The sequence below is a fragment of the Vigna umbellata genome, chromosome 9 (assembly GCF_029865625.1).
Source record: "Vigna umbellata cultivar VRB3 chromosome 9, Vumbellata_1.0, whole genome shotgun sequence".
NCBI lineage: Eukaryota > Viridiplantae > Streptophyta > Magnoliopsida > Fabales > Fabaceae > Vigna > Vigna umbellata.
Genome location: NC_142173.1, coordinates 1,325,218 through 1,339,715, shown reverse-complemented (window position 1 = coordinate 1,339,715; position 14,498 = coordinate 1,325,218). Strand labels below are relative to the sequence as shown.

The 14,498-nt window shown below is 32.1% G+C and overlaps 2 protein-coding genes across 2 annotated transcripts; one reads left to right on the top strand and one right to left on the bottom strand.

The window, feature by feature from the left end:
• Positions 1-7,819: 7,819 nt before the first annotated feature.
• Positions 7,820-10,501, bottom strand: LOC148192284 (protein FAR1-RELATED SEQUENCE 6-like). Its single transcript, XM_088098564.1, has 3 exons — positions 8,300-10,501; positions 8,093-8,185; positions 7,820-7,997 (listed from the first exon to the last, which is right to left on the bottom strand). Exons 1-3 carry the CDS (start codon positions 10,499-10,501, stop codon positions 7,890-7,892), a joined length of 2,403 nt encoding a protein of 800 aa, XP_087954690.1. The 3' UTR covers positions 7,820-7,889.
• A 2,029-nt stretch (positions 10,502-12,530) lies between these two features.
• Positions 12,531-13,570, top strand: LOC148192283 (uncharacterized). The gene is made up of 4 exons (XM_088099074.1): positions 12,531-12,662; positions 12,759-12,860; positions 12,948-13,013; positions 13,100-13,570. Exons 1-4 carry the CDS (start codon positions 12,645-12,647, stop codon positions 13,265-13,267), a joined length of 354 nt encoding a protein of 117 aa, XP_087955200.1. The 5' UTR covers positions 12,531-12,644; the 3' UTR covers positions 13,268-13,570.
• The last annotated feature ends 928 nt before the right edge of the window (positions 13,571-14,498 follow it).

Below are 14,498 nucleotides of genomic sequence, written 5' to 3'. Positions count from 1 at the left end.
GTATAGATTAACTATTTAAAAATCAATTGTTTTCAACTTTAAAATAAATCATTGGGTTATCCAAAACCCTAAGAATGGTATTGTGAAAGAGGCACTAACGTGCTTGGACAATTATAAAAGTCAATGTTTTTTTTATGTATTTGTTAATTTTATTTACCTAGTCAACTTTTCTCGTTGTGATATGTCATTCTTTTCGTCCATAATTTTGTTATAAGAATTCATTAATGTTTTGTGTGTATTTTTTTTTAATTATTTTTATTGAGTCAATTTGTTGTTTCGTGGCGTGTTATATCTATTTTCTTACACATTGTTTTCGACAAAGAGATTGATGGGACAATTATAAAAAATAATGTTTTCACTTATTTGTCATTACTTTTAACAAGCCAACTTATTGGTCGGTGACATGATAATATTTATATTAATTCTCATTTTGAAATTTTCAAAGTTATATTTGTCATCACATTAATCTTCTAAAAAAATTTATCACTAAAAAATTTGCTCCAAATATATTTCTTTAATATTTAATTTCTCACTAAATTAGTGAATGAAATTATATTCTTTTTTATTACCAATTTAGTTCTATAAGGATCAATTTGCTGAAAATTTGAATATTTTACCTTTAATATTAATTACTAATTCAAATTCTCAAATATTCTCTCTTTTTTCCATTTTAGTCTTATATATATATATGGATTAACATAGTGACATTTATATTTTTTTAAGAAACAACTATCAACAAATCAATTGTTTGAAAGATTCATTTGTTGATATAAAATTCGGTAGGCTAATAAAATGAACATAAATCTTTGAGAAATTAATTTAGTCTCCATATTTTAAAGAAACTACTATAATGTTATATGAAGGACAGTATTAAAAATTTTCACTGTTTTATTTTCATTAAATTAATATCTTATTATGTTTTGGATTAAACAATTAATGTTTTGAGAGTCAATATTAATTGTTTACTTGGTTTTGAAAGTTTTAATGTATGTTTGTCCTAATTTAGCGGTTGGTCATAGTCTTGGCAAAGAAAGTCAATAAAAATTTAATAATTCTAGCAATAAATTTGTATTAAATATCATTATTTATTTTCTTATCTTATTTATAGATTTTGAAATAAATTATAAACTAACGATCTAATTATGACTCACTTAATAATAATTACATTTTATCATTAAGTATTTTTCTTTCGTATTTTTTTCTGAAAATAAAACTCTTTCTATTTTTACTTCCATAACTCAATTTGAAGAATTCTAAAAAAACTAAAAAGAAAACCAAGCCTTTAGCAGCTATTTCATTTATTGAGTGGTCTCTACTCCCCTTTCTTGCCCGTGTTTCGTTTCTTTATCATTCATTTCTTTTTTATAAAATTTTTGATAATAGAATTGATAAGTTAATCAATGTAAAGTCTAATTATTTTGAAAAATAATATCCCAAATATATATTATTACTTTTCTGTCTTAAAATAATAAATATAATTGTTGTTATGATTTGTCTGCTCATCTTGTACGAATCATAAAACCTTATTAAAAATTAGATACAAAATACAAATATTTTGTGAAAATTATATATTTAATCAAATCAAAATTGAATTTTTACTATTTTTAATCCTTAACTTTTTCATCCTTTAACCATTAAATTTTATGGTTAATGGGTATTATTTCATCAACCAAAAGTTTAGAATCTAAATAATTTCATGGAGAAAAAGACAAAAAGTACGACATAGACAAAACTATCTAAGCTTTGCCATTGCCATCGTCACCAATCTCTTTTTTTTCTTGGATATAAATAAGAAAAAGAATACTTTGACACGGCCAAAGTATTTGACATTCAAATGACACGGGGTGGGGCCCAAATTTCTTGAATGTACAGAAGGGTAATATTGTCATTTTCCCTCTAAATGAAACGTTGCGTTTTATTTAGGGTGTTCTCTGTATTAAGTTTTCCAGTTTGTCTAATTTTACATTTTGGAAGAGCTCTTCGTGCTTTGCTAGGGTTGGGGGTGATAGAGAAGCGGAGAAGTGGAAGAGCGTGCTGTGGTAGGGTTCGGTTGATAGATAAGACGAGACTCCTCGGTTCGGTTGATAGAGAAGACGAGACTCCATGGGTGCCACTTAATCGGATGGTGTATGGTTCTTCTTTGTTTCTTCTTTTGTCATGATTTTTGTATTTTTCCATTTGTATTTGCTTCATTTTGGTGAACCCTAGACTAAAGGGGGCAAGGTGGTCTGAGGGAGAGTTGCGGTAGGGAGAACACTAAATTCTCAATCCTTGACAAGCACTGAGAGAAGACGGTTTGGGGAGTTATCTCTGTCTAATTTGAAAATTTTGTTTAAATGTCTAATTTGGCATATTATTTTGGTTAGTTTCCCTGTTTGACAAATTTGATCGTCCTGTATTGTAAACTAATATTGATTTATGACAAATCTGGTTTGCTTGATTTGTAACTTGTGTCGTGCCTGATGCGTGCGAAATGCAATGCTGGTTTTCGGAGGGATGCATTTTATTAGAGGTGGTTGTCAATGTATGAAAAAGGGATACCTATTAAGGATTGTAACCAACGAGGGAGTTGATTGAAGTGGAATATTTACATTTGGATTCTCCCCTGAATAGGTAGCTGTTGAGAGTGAATTTTCGTAGTGCTTGAGTATTTCTCACATTGAATCATCCAATATTTAGAAGCTTTTGAGTAAAATAACTTTGACTTTTTGGATTTTATCAACTGAAAACCCTTATTTGTAGACCTGTTTAGTTTGGTTTTCAGATGGTAACAATGAAAGCAATTTTAGTGTTCCTCTTTGAACATTGTATGCATTTCTCCCTTTTGTTTTGTTTTTTCTTGTGTATGGTTTATACAATGTCATCAACATCTTCTTGAATTAGTTTAAATGCACGTCCACTGGCAACTAACTTTTTGCATTCTCTTCATGATAGGTGGCTGCACTTGTTCCTAAAGGTGATGTTGATGGTGAAATGGGTGATGCTCACATGAATTGATGAGTCAGGCACTTAGAAAATTTAGGCATGCCTTATCACAGACATAGCATATCTCTTTTCCATCCTTTTTTTCAAGGTAGTAACTATCATAATTATTGAGCCTGGTTAGATAGAATGTGCAGACTTGGATTTTTTGCTATGTAGAAAAAGAATATGGGAATTATTTCCATTAATTGAAATTTGTAATTATGCATTGGCCATGCGTTTGTAATTATTTGTATAAAATTTGTTGTAATCAAGTTTATCTCATTTAATATAAACAAATGAAATTTATTGTTTGATAATGCTTTAAAATATGTATATGTGTAATATAAAAAAACGCTTTGTAATAATGTGAAATTTATTTAATTAATTTTAATAATGTTGGATGTATTTTCTATGCACAACCACCATGGTTCTTATAAGTTGGATGTCTTTTTGGTATATGAGTGGCAGATGAAATTGAGTAGGTTGAAAATATACTTATTATGTAAGGTTTATGAATGTGATTTTGTTGTGAGAGATGTGTCTATATATGTCTTCCAGTTAAATATTTTATGGCTAGAAGTCTAAGTTTTTTATTTTATGGACATGCAGTCAAAGCATAGAGATAGTTGGAACAATCATTATGGAAGAACAGGTTTGAATGGACATGATGATTTTTTGTGTTTAAAATTGATTTCCTGAAGTGGTGTATTTCACTTGTTGAATTGTTTACTTTGATATATAGGTTTATGCACGACATTCATGCAGGACAAAATACTTGGCACATGTGAATACATTATTAACGGACGTGCAGAAGACGTTCATACAAAGAACTCCTTTTGGATGGCTACTGTCCATTAATGTGGAAGCTAAAATGAGTAGGACACTACTTATAGAATTGTGTAGTAGATGGTCAGAGAGGAGGGGTGGGTTTGAAGTTAGGTCTGTCTTTATTCCATTCACCAAGTTAGACATTTGCTTAGGTTTAGGTGTTAGGGTTAATGGAGACATGTTTAAGTTGTTTAAGGAGGAAGTTGATTGTTATAGTAGAAGATTGTTTGATACAAATGATGTAACTATACATCATGTTTATGAAGAGCTTCAAAAGCATATAAAAGGGGATGAAGTGGCTGATGTTTGTAGATTGTATTTGTTGCTAGGGTTGACTGAGTTTTTGTTTCCAAATAGAGGTGGAAAAGTTCATTTTGGTTTATTTGAATTATTAGATGATTTTTCATGTATGGGAAAGTATAACTGGGGGGGTGTTATTTATGAGTATTTGGTTTCTAGTTTGTGTGATGCTGCATTGTGTGTAAGGAAGAGACAAAAAAGATCACACTTTCATGTGGTTGGTTGTGTATTTGCATTACAGGTATATTTTGGTTGTTGTAAGAAAATTTTTTGTGTTACAATTTATAATTGTTAGTTAATGGAAATTGAATTTTGTATGTAACAGATGTGGGCAATGGAACATGTTTTATTTGGTCAGAAGAAGTTGGCTAAAAGAAAAAGTTGTTTACCTAGAATTCTTCATTGGATTCATGTTAAGGTTGGTGAAGAAGAAGTTCAAAAAGCCTTTTTGTGTAATGAAGTGAGTTGTAAATAGCGAGTTGTAAATAGCTTCTAGTAATTACTTGTTATGTAATTTGTATTCATTTTAATATGATTTGTTTCCTTTTTTTTTATAGATGATTACTGAGGTATATGTAACCAAGGAAGAGATGGCAACTGAAATTGTTAAAGAAGCCTTAGATGGTCATCATAATGCTAGAGTGAAGCAGAACTACGGAAGGAAATCTTTAGCTGATATTGTTGCTGAAAATGAAGGTCTGCGTGCTATCATTGGTGACCAAGAGGCATCCATTGTCGAGCTTGAGAAATTAGTAGAGAAGCTACAAATGTTTGCTGCACAAAAGAGGCAACAGTCTGCTGATGTTGGGAACTGTTATTCAAATAAAGATTATGACATGGTAGTTGATGGTTTTGGGACCACTAATTCAGAGGAAGATTATGAGGTATTTCTTTCATCTGTTGGGAAGTCAAATTCTAAGAAAGAATTACAAATGGAAGGTGATGATGTTGAGAAGTCGAATTTTGAAAAGGTTTTTGACATTACACCTGATGCTGGTGGAAAAAGTGTCCATGAAGAGAGTGGTGATGTTTTAGGTGATGAAGACATGGATATTGAAAAATCTAACATGTACACGCGTTTAAAAGCTCAACCTAGGAAGCGTGTGAAAAGTTTAGCTTTGAAAACCCCTTGGACAAGGTTAGATAGGAAAAATGCCAGGCACTAATCAAATAAAGGGTAAGGATTCATTGTTTAAATAATTTGAAGTATTTAGTGGTTATGTCATTCCTGCAATAGTATCGCTTATCAGTCTTGTATGTCAGTTTTACATTCTATTGTTGATACGTGTTCTTTTATGTCCTTCTTCTTTAGGTAGGTGCGTTTCATGGTTAAGCACTCACATCTATCCATGGTTTCAGATGAAGTCAGTAGTAGAAGAACATATGTTTAAGAAAGGGATTGCATTTGTTTCTCTTTCTAATTATTTTCTTTTACTCGGTTGGGCGGATGGGTTTTCAAATAGATTATATCATTGAGTTTAGATAATTAGTATAAAAGATGTCGTTGAAGATTGGATATTGTCTTTTCAGGTACAATATCTGTCACTTTAATTTTCTTGTATGTGCCAAAATGAGTTCATACTTGATGGCTATTTCCGATTTAGGTGAGCAGGAGTGAGGCTTAACAGTGGGAGGAAAACAGGGAGGGGAGGGGGGAGGTGTCATTCCATTTCTTATGTTTGGGTTTTGTTTTCTCAAACTCAAATCATTCTTCTAGTGGATCTGCTTTTGAATTTGGAATATTGTTCCAGTATGATGTCAAGTTTATTCGTTATATGGACAAGATGCCTCAGTTAAAATCACTTAAAAATGTATTAATCTGTGAAAGGAAATACTGCCATGCATTTGACATGTTGATCGATTGTAGGTGTTGGCGTACATGTTTGACGTGAACATGTCTCCTCTGTTGATTTGTTGTTGCTTGTTTCATAAGCCATTCATATTGACTTTTATTGTCTTTGATACTTTGCTATCAGTGGTTTTAAACATTCTGATTTTCTTTTTGCTATGAGTTCTTCTGACTTTAGGTGATATACAGGTATGCCTTAGGATGGAGGGGTGGAAGCTGGTATGCAACTTAGAAGTTCAGAAAGGAGCAAATGAAAATGCTAGGACAGATTACACCTAGAAGATGGCAATTGCTTGGGAAGATAAAACCTAAAGGGTTGCAATTCCAATTCCTTAGAAGGAACCTTACAAAACTCAAATTATCTGACAGTGCCATGAAAACATCTGAGTCAAGTATAAAGGATGCAGCTACTACACATGTTACTGGAAAATTCCAATTAGTATACTACTATATAACGGTTCTTTAAGCAACAATATTTATTCATATGGCTGTAGATACCAGATTAGGGATTGTATTAGATAAAAATATTAGCAACTTGGTATAACCAATTATCATCAAATTTTGCATTGATAATTTTTTTTGGCCTGCAACTGCTCACCCTTAGCTTCATAAATTATTCATCCTTCATGATAAGTTGTTTAGAAACTTGTGTTTTATTTGATTGTTAAATTTATAATCGAGTAAATACACATACTTTGATTTTGGTGGGTGGCAAATAGAACTCTCTTGATTGGAGGAAATACACATTAGATTTGTGTTATGTTGGGAATGAACAAGTTCTCAATGGTCTAATTTTACTAACACAATTTTCGACCAAGATAATATAAGTCAAGAGTGACAGACTAAGAAAAATGGAACAGAAAAGAGAGAATAACGATGAATTCATTTTTGTATAGCAGCTATGAAATACTTTAATACCCTTATAGACATCAAATCAAATAACTATACATATTAGTATTATGACAATTGAATACATTTTTTTTCAATTAAGTTCAGATACATGGACGTACTCTATAACCATTTGTAATTCAAAATACTTAAATGTTTATAAAGATATAGAAAAGGTGAACTTATCTTATTTTTAATTCTGATCAAGTATATATGTAAAATTCTTTATTATATCACTATTAGCTGTTTTTCATTATAAGACAAATGGAATTAAAAACTTCTATAGTTATGAGTTACTATTATGTAAAAACTTCTATACTTATGAGTTACTATTATGTAAACCAAAGCTTGTACTTAATATAACTCGTTTCAGTCATTCTAATTTTAATTATATTACCTTAGCATTTATTATAAAAGGTAAAATTTTATTTGGTTGCATATAATTTGACTTTTAAATGAAAAATGAATAATTAAAAGTTAGAGGAAAAATTGAACATTCATCTTAAAAGTTAATATTAAATTATGGGTTTATATTAACCTTGTGCTTCATAGAGAAAAATAAAAACTAAAATTGCTGCTTCGTCAGAGATAAATAAAAAATAAAATTGATTTCAGTCAATCCTGTGAAACACTTGATTTTTTCCTCCAGTAAGTGGTTATTTCATAAAACATATGTGGTTGGTTGTGACAAACATTTCGTATAACAATAAATTGATAAACCTTATTTTAATTACTTTTATATCAAAAGTTGACTGAGGCATCAAATGACGTGTTTAAATGGAATGGTGTTATGCATAATAATTATTTGGTCATTTAAACTACTCTGGTTTTTTGCTGTATTATGTGGTTATTGAATTCAAAATTTGTGGTTGGTTGTCACTGACAATTTGTACAAAAACAAAAGACTTGAAATGGATATAACTGGCAAAGTATAAATATAAGATATTTCTACAATCTGCATAAATATGACATTCATTTTAACGACATCTCACACTTTCACATGACCAAAAAATCTTCCTCAACATACATGTCAGGAACTTAATCGTAAGTGTAAACTTTGTTATCCAAATACATTGTCAATATTACTAGTGGATGATTGCGTGTTTTGCATGTCATTGTGTAATGATGTCAACAGTGACATGAACCCAGAGGATTGCACAGTTGATGCCTACATGACAGAACATCCAATGCATGAGATTAAAATATATGGAGGTTGTAGTAAATTTGAAATCATTAAACTATGAAAAAGCAATTGAATCTTACCGGTCCAATTGAGTTGGGTGTTGTGTAATGTGTGTTCAGTGTCACATCAATGTTGTTGCTGAATGTTGTATTTGGTCCCTCCATCATAGTTTCCTGTATCAGTAGTGAATATGAAGGTAGTTTAAATTTCTTTAGTGTGAGAACTTTAATAACACCAAATATTTATTGCAATTTATAACAGTAACAAATAATGAAATAAATACTTACAACAATACCAATGGATGTTAGAGTACTAGCTTTTGCTGATGGTTTCTTCCTTGTTATTCTCTCCGTTGTGGATTTCAACCTTCTTGTCCTAGGTCGACCCTTTCGCTTCACAGATTTTGGGCTTTGGATTTGAACATTGTATATAGTTGTGTCAACATCATGGCGTATTTCACTATCATGTAGGTGTTCTTCTTGTGTGTGGCTATTGTTGTTGACGCTTGGTGAAGGTGAAATTTGTAATCCATGCTTGTTGACAAAGGAACTAAGGTTGTCAACCAATAATTGTGTCAAGTGTATTGACTCACAGGCAATCTCAGCAATATCTCCAAAATTCTTGCATAAGTTATCATACCGTTCAATATGGGGATCCTTTTCCTTGTTGTGGTATGATGCTCTAATATACGTGTGCTTTCTGCGGACATTTTTACACCATCTTGTGAGTATGTACTTAGCAGGAAGCTCTGTTACTCGCTCTTGTGCCAAAACACATATAGAATGTCTACATATAATGCCCCTAAACTCAAAAAGCAAACAACTGCAATTAACATCCATTGTGTCTCGCTGATATGTAACCATGAATACCCTCTCTTCCCTTATTTCGTTATGAATGGAGTCCTCCATGACATTGTACAACAATGAATTATCTTGTACCACAACACCATCAACGAAACAATTAATTTTACCTCTAAATTCGGACTGTATTTCTGCAAACTTAGCATGTGTGTAATGCTTTTGGAATTGTCGCTCTATGAGTGATTGTGACCCGCATGGAAGAGTTGTGTTTAATGATGTGAAGTCAGCTAGGCTCTCTTTTTCTGTCTTGTGTTGTAGTGCATTGTCATATTGTTTAACAAATTCTTGAAGAGTTGTTTGTGAGTTAATATATCCATCAAAGAATGCATTCATGCTCTCGCTTCTTTGAGTGGTTGACATGCCTGCCCAAAAAGTCTTTCTCAAGTAACAAGGAACCCACCTCTGTCGTTCTTCATAAAGTGAAGAAAGCCATTCATTCGTTTGTAGTGAAAAAATTGTTATCATCCTTTCCCATTCATAAACAAAACTATCAACTGAATCAGAATTGTAGACAACTTGCTTAAGTTGTCGCTTGATATCTTTGTAAGCCGCATAACCTTGTAACTTCTCAGGTATTTTTTTCATTATATGCCACAAGCACCACCTATGACGAGTGTTAGGAAACACGACTTCTATTGCTTTCTTCATTGCTTTGCACTGATCCGTAACAATTCCTTGGGGTGGTCTGTTGGACATGCACCGAAGCCATGAATTAAAGAGCCAAACAAATGAATCAGTGTCCTCTGAACATAACAAACCACAACCCAACAATATAGATTGCCCATGGTGGTTAACACCAACGAAAGGAGCAAATGGCATATCGTACTTATTTGTTAAGTATGTTGTGTCAAAAGATATGACATCACCAAAATACTGACAAGCTGCCCTACTTCGTGCATCGGCCCAAAACACATTCAATATACGGTTGTCGTCATCAACATCAATGTCGAAAAAGAAATCCTTATTTAATTGTCTCATGGAAGAGAAATGGTTTAAGAGTGCCTTTGCATCACCATCTTTTGTTAATGCTCTTCTTTGTTTGGCCACATAATTTCTAACATCGTGTTCGACAAACTCGAGGTTCTCGTAACCGCTTCTAGCACAAACCAAGGACCGGAAGCTCTTGTTAATCCTCACTCCTGCTTCATCATTCAAGTCTAGTGTTCTTTTAATGTTAAGATTCATCCTTTTATTGCCTCGGAACAATCTTGACTTTGTTGGACTAAGATCATGACTATGTACATCATCAAATGCTGAAATGTACCACTTCTCATCTCTTTTTGATACAATCATTCGAGCTGCACAATCATTAGCCAGTGTTGGACGTGCAATCATTTGATTGTCAATGGGGGACATAAATTTTCCAGCCCTAGAACACACCATCATGAAGTAACATAATTCGTTCTTGTTGTTCTTCCTTGAAGTCCTTGTTCGAATTCCAAAACCCTTTGATATTGCATATTGTCTATAAAATGACTTGACTTCATTAATAGTTTCGAACACCATTCCAACTGTTGGAGGGATTGACTTAGGTTGAATATGGTTTTCATTTAATTCTTGCTCTACATTGTCATGTTCTTCATGAAATTCTATATCATCAAAAGATGTATTTGTATGGTCCATGTCCATGCTTCTCCTACAATAGTTCAATACAAGAATAATTATTACTAACTTGCCTAATTAATAACATGCTTAACTTAATAAAATTTGTAGATATCCATTACCACAATAATAAATAACCACATATGAATGAGCAAATAGCCACTTAATGCACCTGTCAAAGTTATTCATGAAATAGAATATTATCCAAATATGTATTTATATGGTCATTGACCGTACTTGTCCTAAAACAATTCAATAGAAGAATAATTACTACTTATTGGCCTAATTAATAACATGTTTGATAATCATCTTAATCATTTCTTTAGATGCTCATAACCAGTATAAGAACTAGCCACTTATGAATGAGCAAATAACCACTTACTGCACCTGTAACAGTTATTCATGAAATTGAATATTATCCAAATATGTATTTATATGGTCATTGTCCGTACTTCTCCTAAAACAATTCAATAGAAGAATAATTACTACTTATTGGCCTAATTAATAACATGTTTGATAATCATCTTAATCATTTCTTTAGATGCTCATAACCAGTATAAGAACTAGCCACTTATGAATGAGCAAATAACCACTTACTGCACCTGTGAAAGTTATTAATGAAATTGAATATTATCCAAATATGTATTTATATGGTCATTGTCCGTACTTCTCCTAAAACAATTCAATAGAAGAATAATTACTACTTATTGGCCTAATTAATAACATGTTTGATAATCATCTTAATCATTTCTTTAGATGCTCATAACCAGTATAAGAACTAGCCACTTATGAATGAGCAAATAACCACTTACTGCACCGTTAATTTTGAATTTTTATTTTAAATGACCACTCTCGAAACAATAACTTCACAGTTAACATTACAAACCATTATGCTATCTCATTAAATGAAAATGGGTATAAAGTTAAATAATTCAACGCGGAAGAAGAAGTCAAGTTGAAGTAAGATGACAAATATAAATCCAAACATTAAATAACTTCAACAACCTCCTGGGCAACACAAAAATTTATTCTTTTGCACACAAAAAACTTGTAATCACTCACCTATTTAATAGAACTTCAATGGTTGTTGACAAATATGGACCTCAATAAATGGTGTAGACCACTTCATTCACTCATTTAATCTTGTATCAATTTTAGGGTTTACGGTTGCCTAATAAGTAAATGCTGGAAAAACTTTCTCCCCCACCTCTCATTGCAGTCGAAACTTGAAAAAGTGTCTTGAGCCTTAAAATTTTGCAGAGGCATTAAATGGAGTTGTCATTCGATGACTTCTATCACAAGAAATGTTAATTAATGCTTAACGGGGCATATTCGTAATTTCGGTTGAATGTTATTAAAAGTTGTGCTCATGTGGGGAGAGCAAACACTTTTGTGCAAGGGAACCAACATTATTCACGTTTTGGAGGTATGTCCACTGTTAGGGTTACGTTACCTTCAGCCCCAACGTTCTCTTTCAATAGCTAAATCATGGATTAACTTTGTTTTTTTCCCTTCCTCTTGTTTTTATCTTTTAATAAAGAAAAACAGAGTTTGGCGATTCTATGTTTTGTGTTTAGGTATTCTCAATCTTTTGGTTACATTACCTACACAAAACCAATTCGTTTTTATGTATACCCAATGTTTAGGTTACATGGTATAATTTTTGTTAGTTGACTTCGTCTTCATTTGATGTTTTTTTCTCAACATAAACAGAGAGTCATGGAAGCTTGGGAAGAACTTGATATTGATGAAAGTGATCTTGATAGTTTTATTCGCCGTTGCAATTCCAATAACAATGTCATTCCGGGCCCTGCTGGTGTCATTGAGGCAGCCATGATTAACCGCCAAGTGAATGAAAACATTTCGACACAAGTATTTTTGAGTGACATTGCAAAAGCCAGTTTTGAACGTGACTTCACATCCAATGCTTGGGTATGGGCTGAAAAATTCATTGACATCCATGGTAAGTACAATAATTGGGAATTCATCTTCATACGCAACATTCATTTTTTATTTCAAGAACATTATGGAAATAATAATTTGATTTGCAGGATTATTGCTTAAACATGAGGTTGAGCATATCTCAACCCTTGATTCCTTGAAAGGAACTTGTAAGGTGTCCTTGTTGCGATGTCTTGTTAAAGCCACTGAACATAACGGACTGGGTGACATGAAAATAACAATTCGGGTTTGTTGATGTATATTGTAAATGGCTTTAGTGGAATGTTTAGTTATTTTGAAAACCATATTGAACTGTGTTTAGGAAAAATGTACCTCTTGACAGGATCCAACAGGGACTGTAAAAGCAAGTGTTCACCACAAGGCCATTGATCATCCTGAAATAGGTCCACACTTAAAAGTTGGAAGTGTGATAATCCTACAAGATGTAAGTATATTTTTTGTGATCAATAATTACTTATTGACCTTGTATTCCCACAACAATTTATGCAGTTAACCATTAATGTATGAATAGGTTGCAATATTTTCACCAATACGCGGAACATACTATCTTAACATAACTCTTAGGAATATTGTTAAGGTAAAGTTTACATACTTTTGTATTGTGGTGTTATATATTTTCTAAACTGTTTTGACCAGTTTGAATGACAGTCCCCGTATGTGTAGGTTTTTCCAAGTGATATTGGCTGCCCAACTGATGACCTAGTACGTCTAACAGTACCAATTGTTATGAACAACCCGCCAACACGTTCCGTTGATGATATCCTTAGCAAATTGATTCCACCTGTTCACAATGACAAACCTGAAGGCAGTGGATCTAACAACAACAATTAATAGTGGAACAAATTGAGGACATTCATAATTTCCTTATTTGTATTCTCGTTTTATTGTTGTTGACTATTTCGTATTTTGTGTGTGTTGACACGGATGTGTTATTTAGTACAATTTCTGAAGGACTAATGTTAGTTCAATCAATGTGTTGCTGGTTTAAGTGTTGATGTAATGTATGCAATGTTCGAAGATTGATATCATGTTCCTTTATTATGCATCCTAACAATGTAGAAATGATGGAAGTGTAATGTGATATAATTATGTTCAATTGTTTTAAGACATGTCCTTTAATTAAATAAGTTTCAAGTCTCGGTACACACCTTACAGTTTCAAAACAATTATTGAATAATCCGTGTTGTTCCTTGAGAAACTGACGTGTTATACAGTTCCACTATTCCCTTATGTTCCCTTGTTGCAGTAAGTGGTTGCTCACGAAGTCCTATGTGGTGATTTGTTAATTAGTTTCTGTACAAGAATAAAAGTTGTTTAATTCATTATGAATAATCACAGTTCTTAGGTGCAGTAAGCATTATCTACTAAGTTCTCTGTGCTTATTTATGAAGGAGGTATTGTAGAATAATAGAAGTGGTTTAATTGGATATGAATCATCCATTTGTTAGGTGCAGTAAGTGGTTATATAGTAAGTTGTATGTGGTTATTTATGAAAGAGGTTATTAACAAGAATATAATTCCTTTAATTGAATATCAATCATTAATTTCTTATGTGCAGTAAGTGGATATGTACTATCTTATATGTGCTTATTTGTGGAAGACGTTTTGAACAAGAATAAAAGTGGTCTATTTCAATATGAATAATCCCTTTTTTTAGGTATAGTAGGTGGTTATTTAATAAGTTGTATGTGGTTATTTTTCAAAGATGTTCTGAACACGAATACAATTGATTTAATAGGATATCAATCATTCATTTCTTAGGTGCAGTAACTGGTTATATGCTAAGTTTTATGTGGTTATTTATGAAAGAGCTTTTCAACAAGAATATAATTGGTTTAAAAAAATATCAATCATTCATTTTTTAGGTGCAGTAAGTGGTTATGTACTATGTTATATGTGGATATTTGTGAAAGAGGTTCTGAACAAGAAAAGAAGTGGTTTAATTGGATATGAATCATTAATTTCTTAGTTGCAGTAAGTGGTTAGCTACTAAGTTGTGTGTGGTTATTTATGAAAGAGGTTACGAACCAGAATATAATTGGTTGAATTGAATATCAATCAT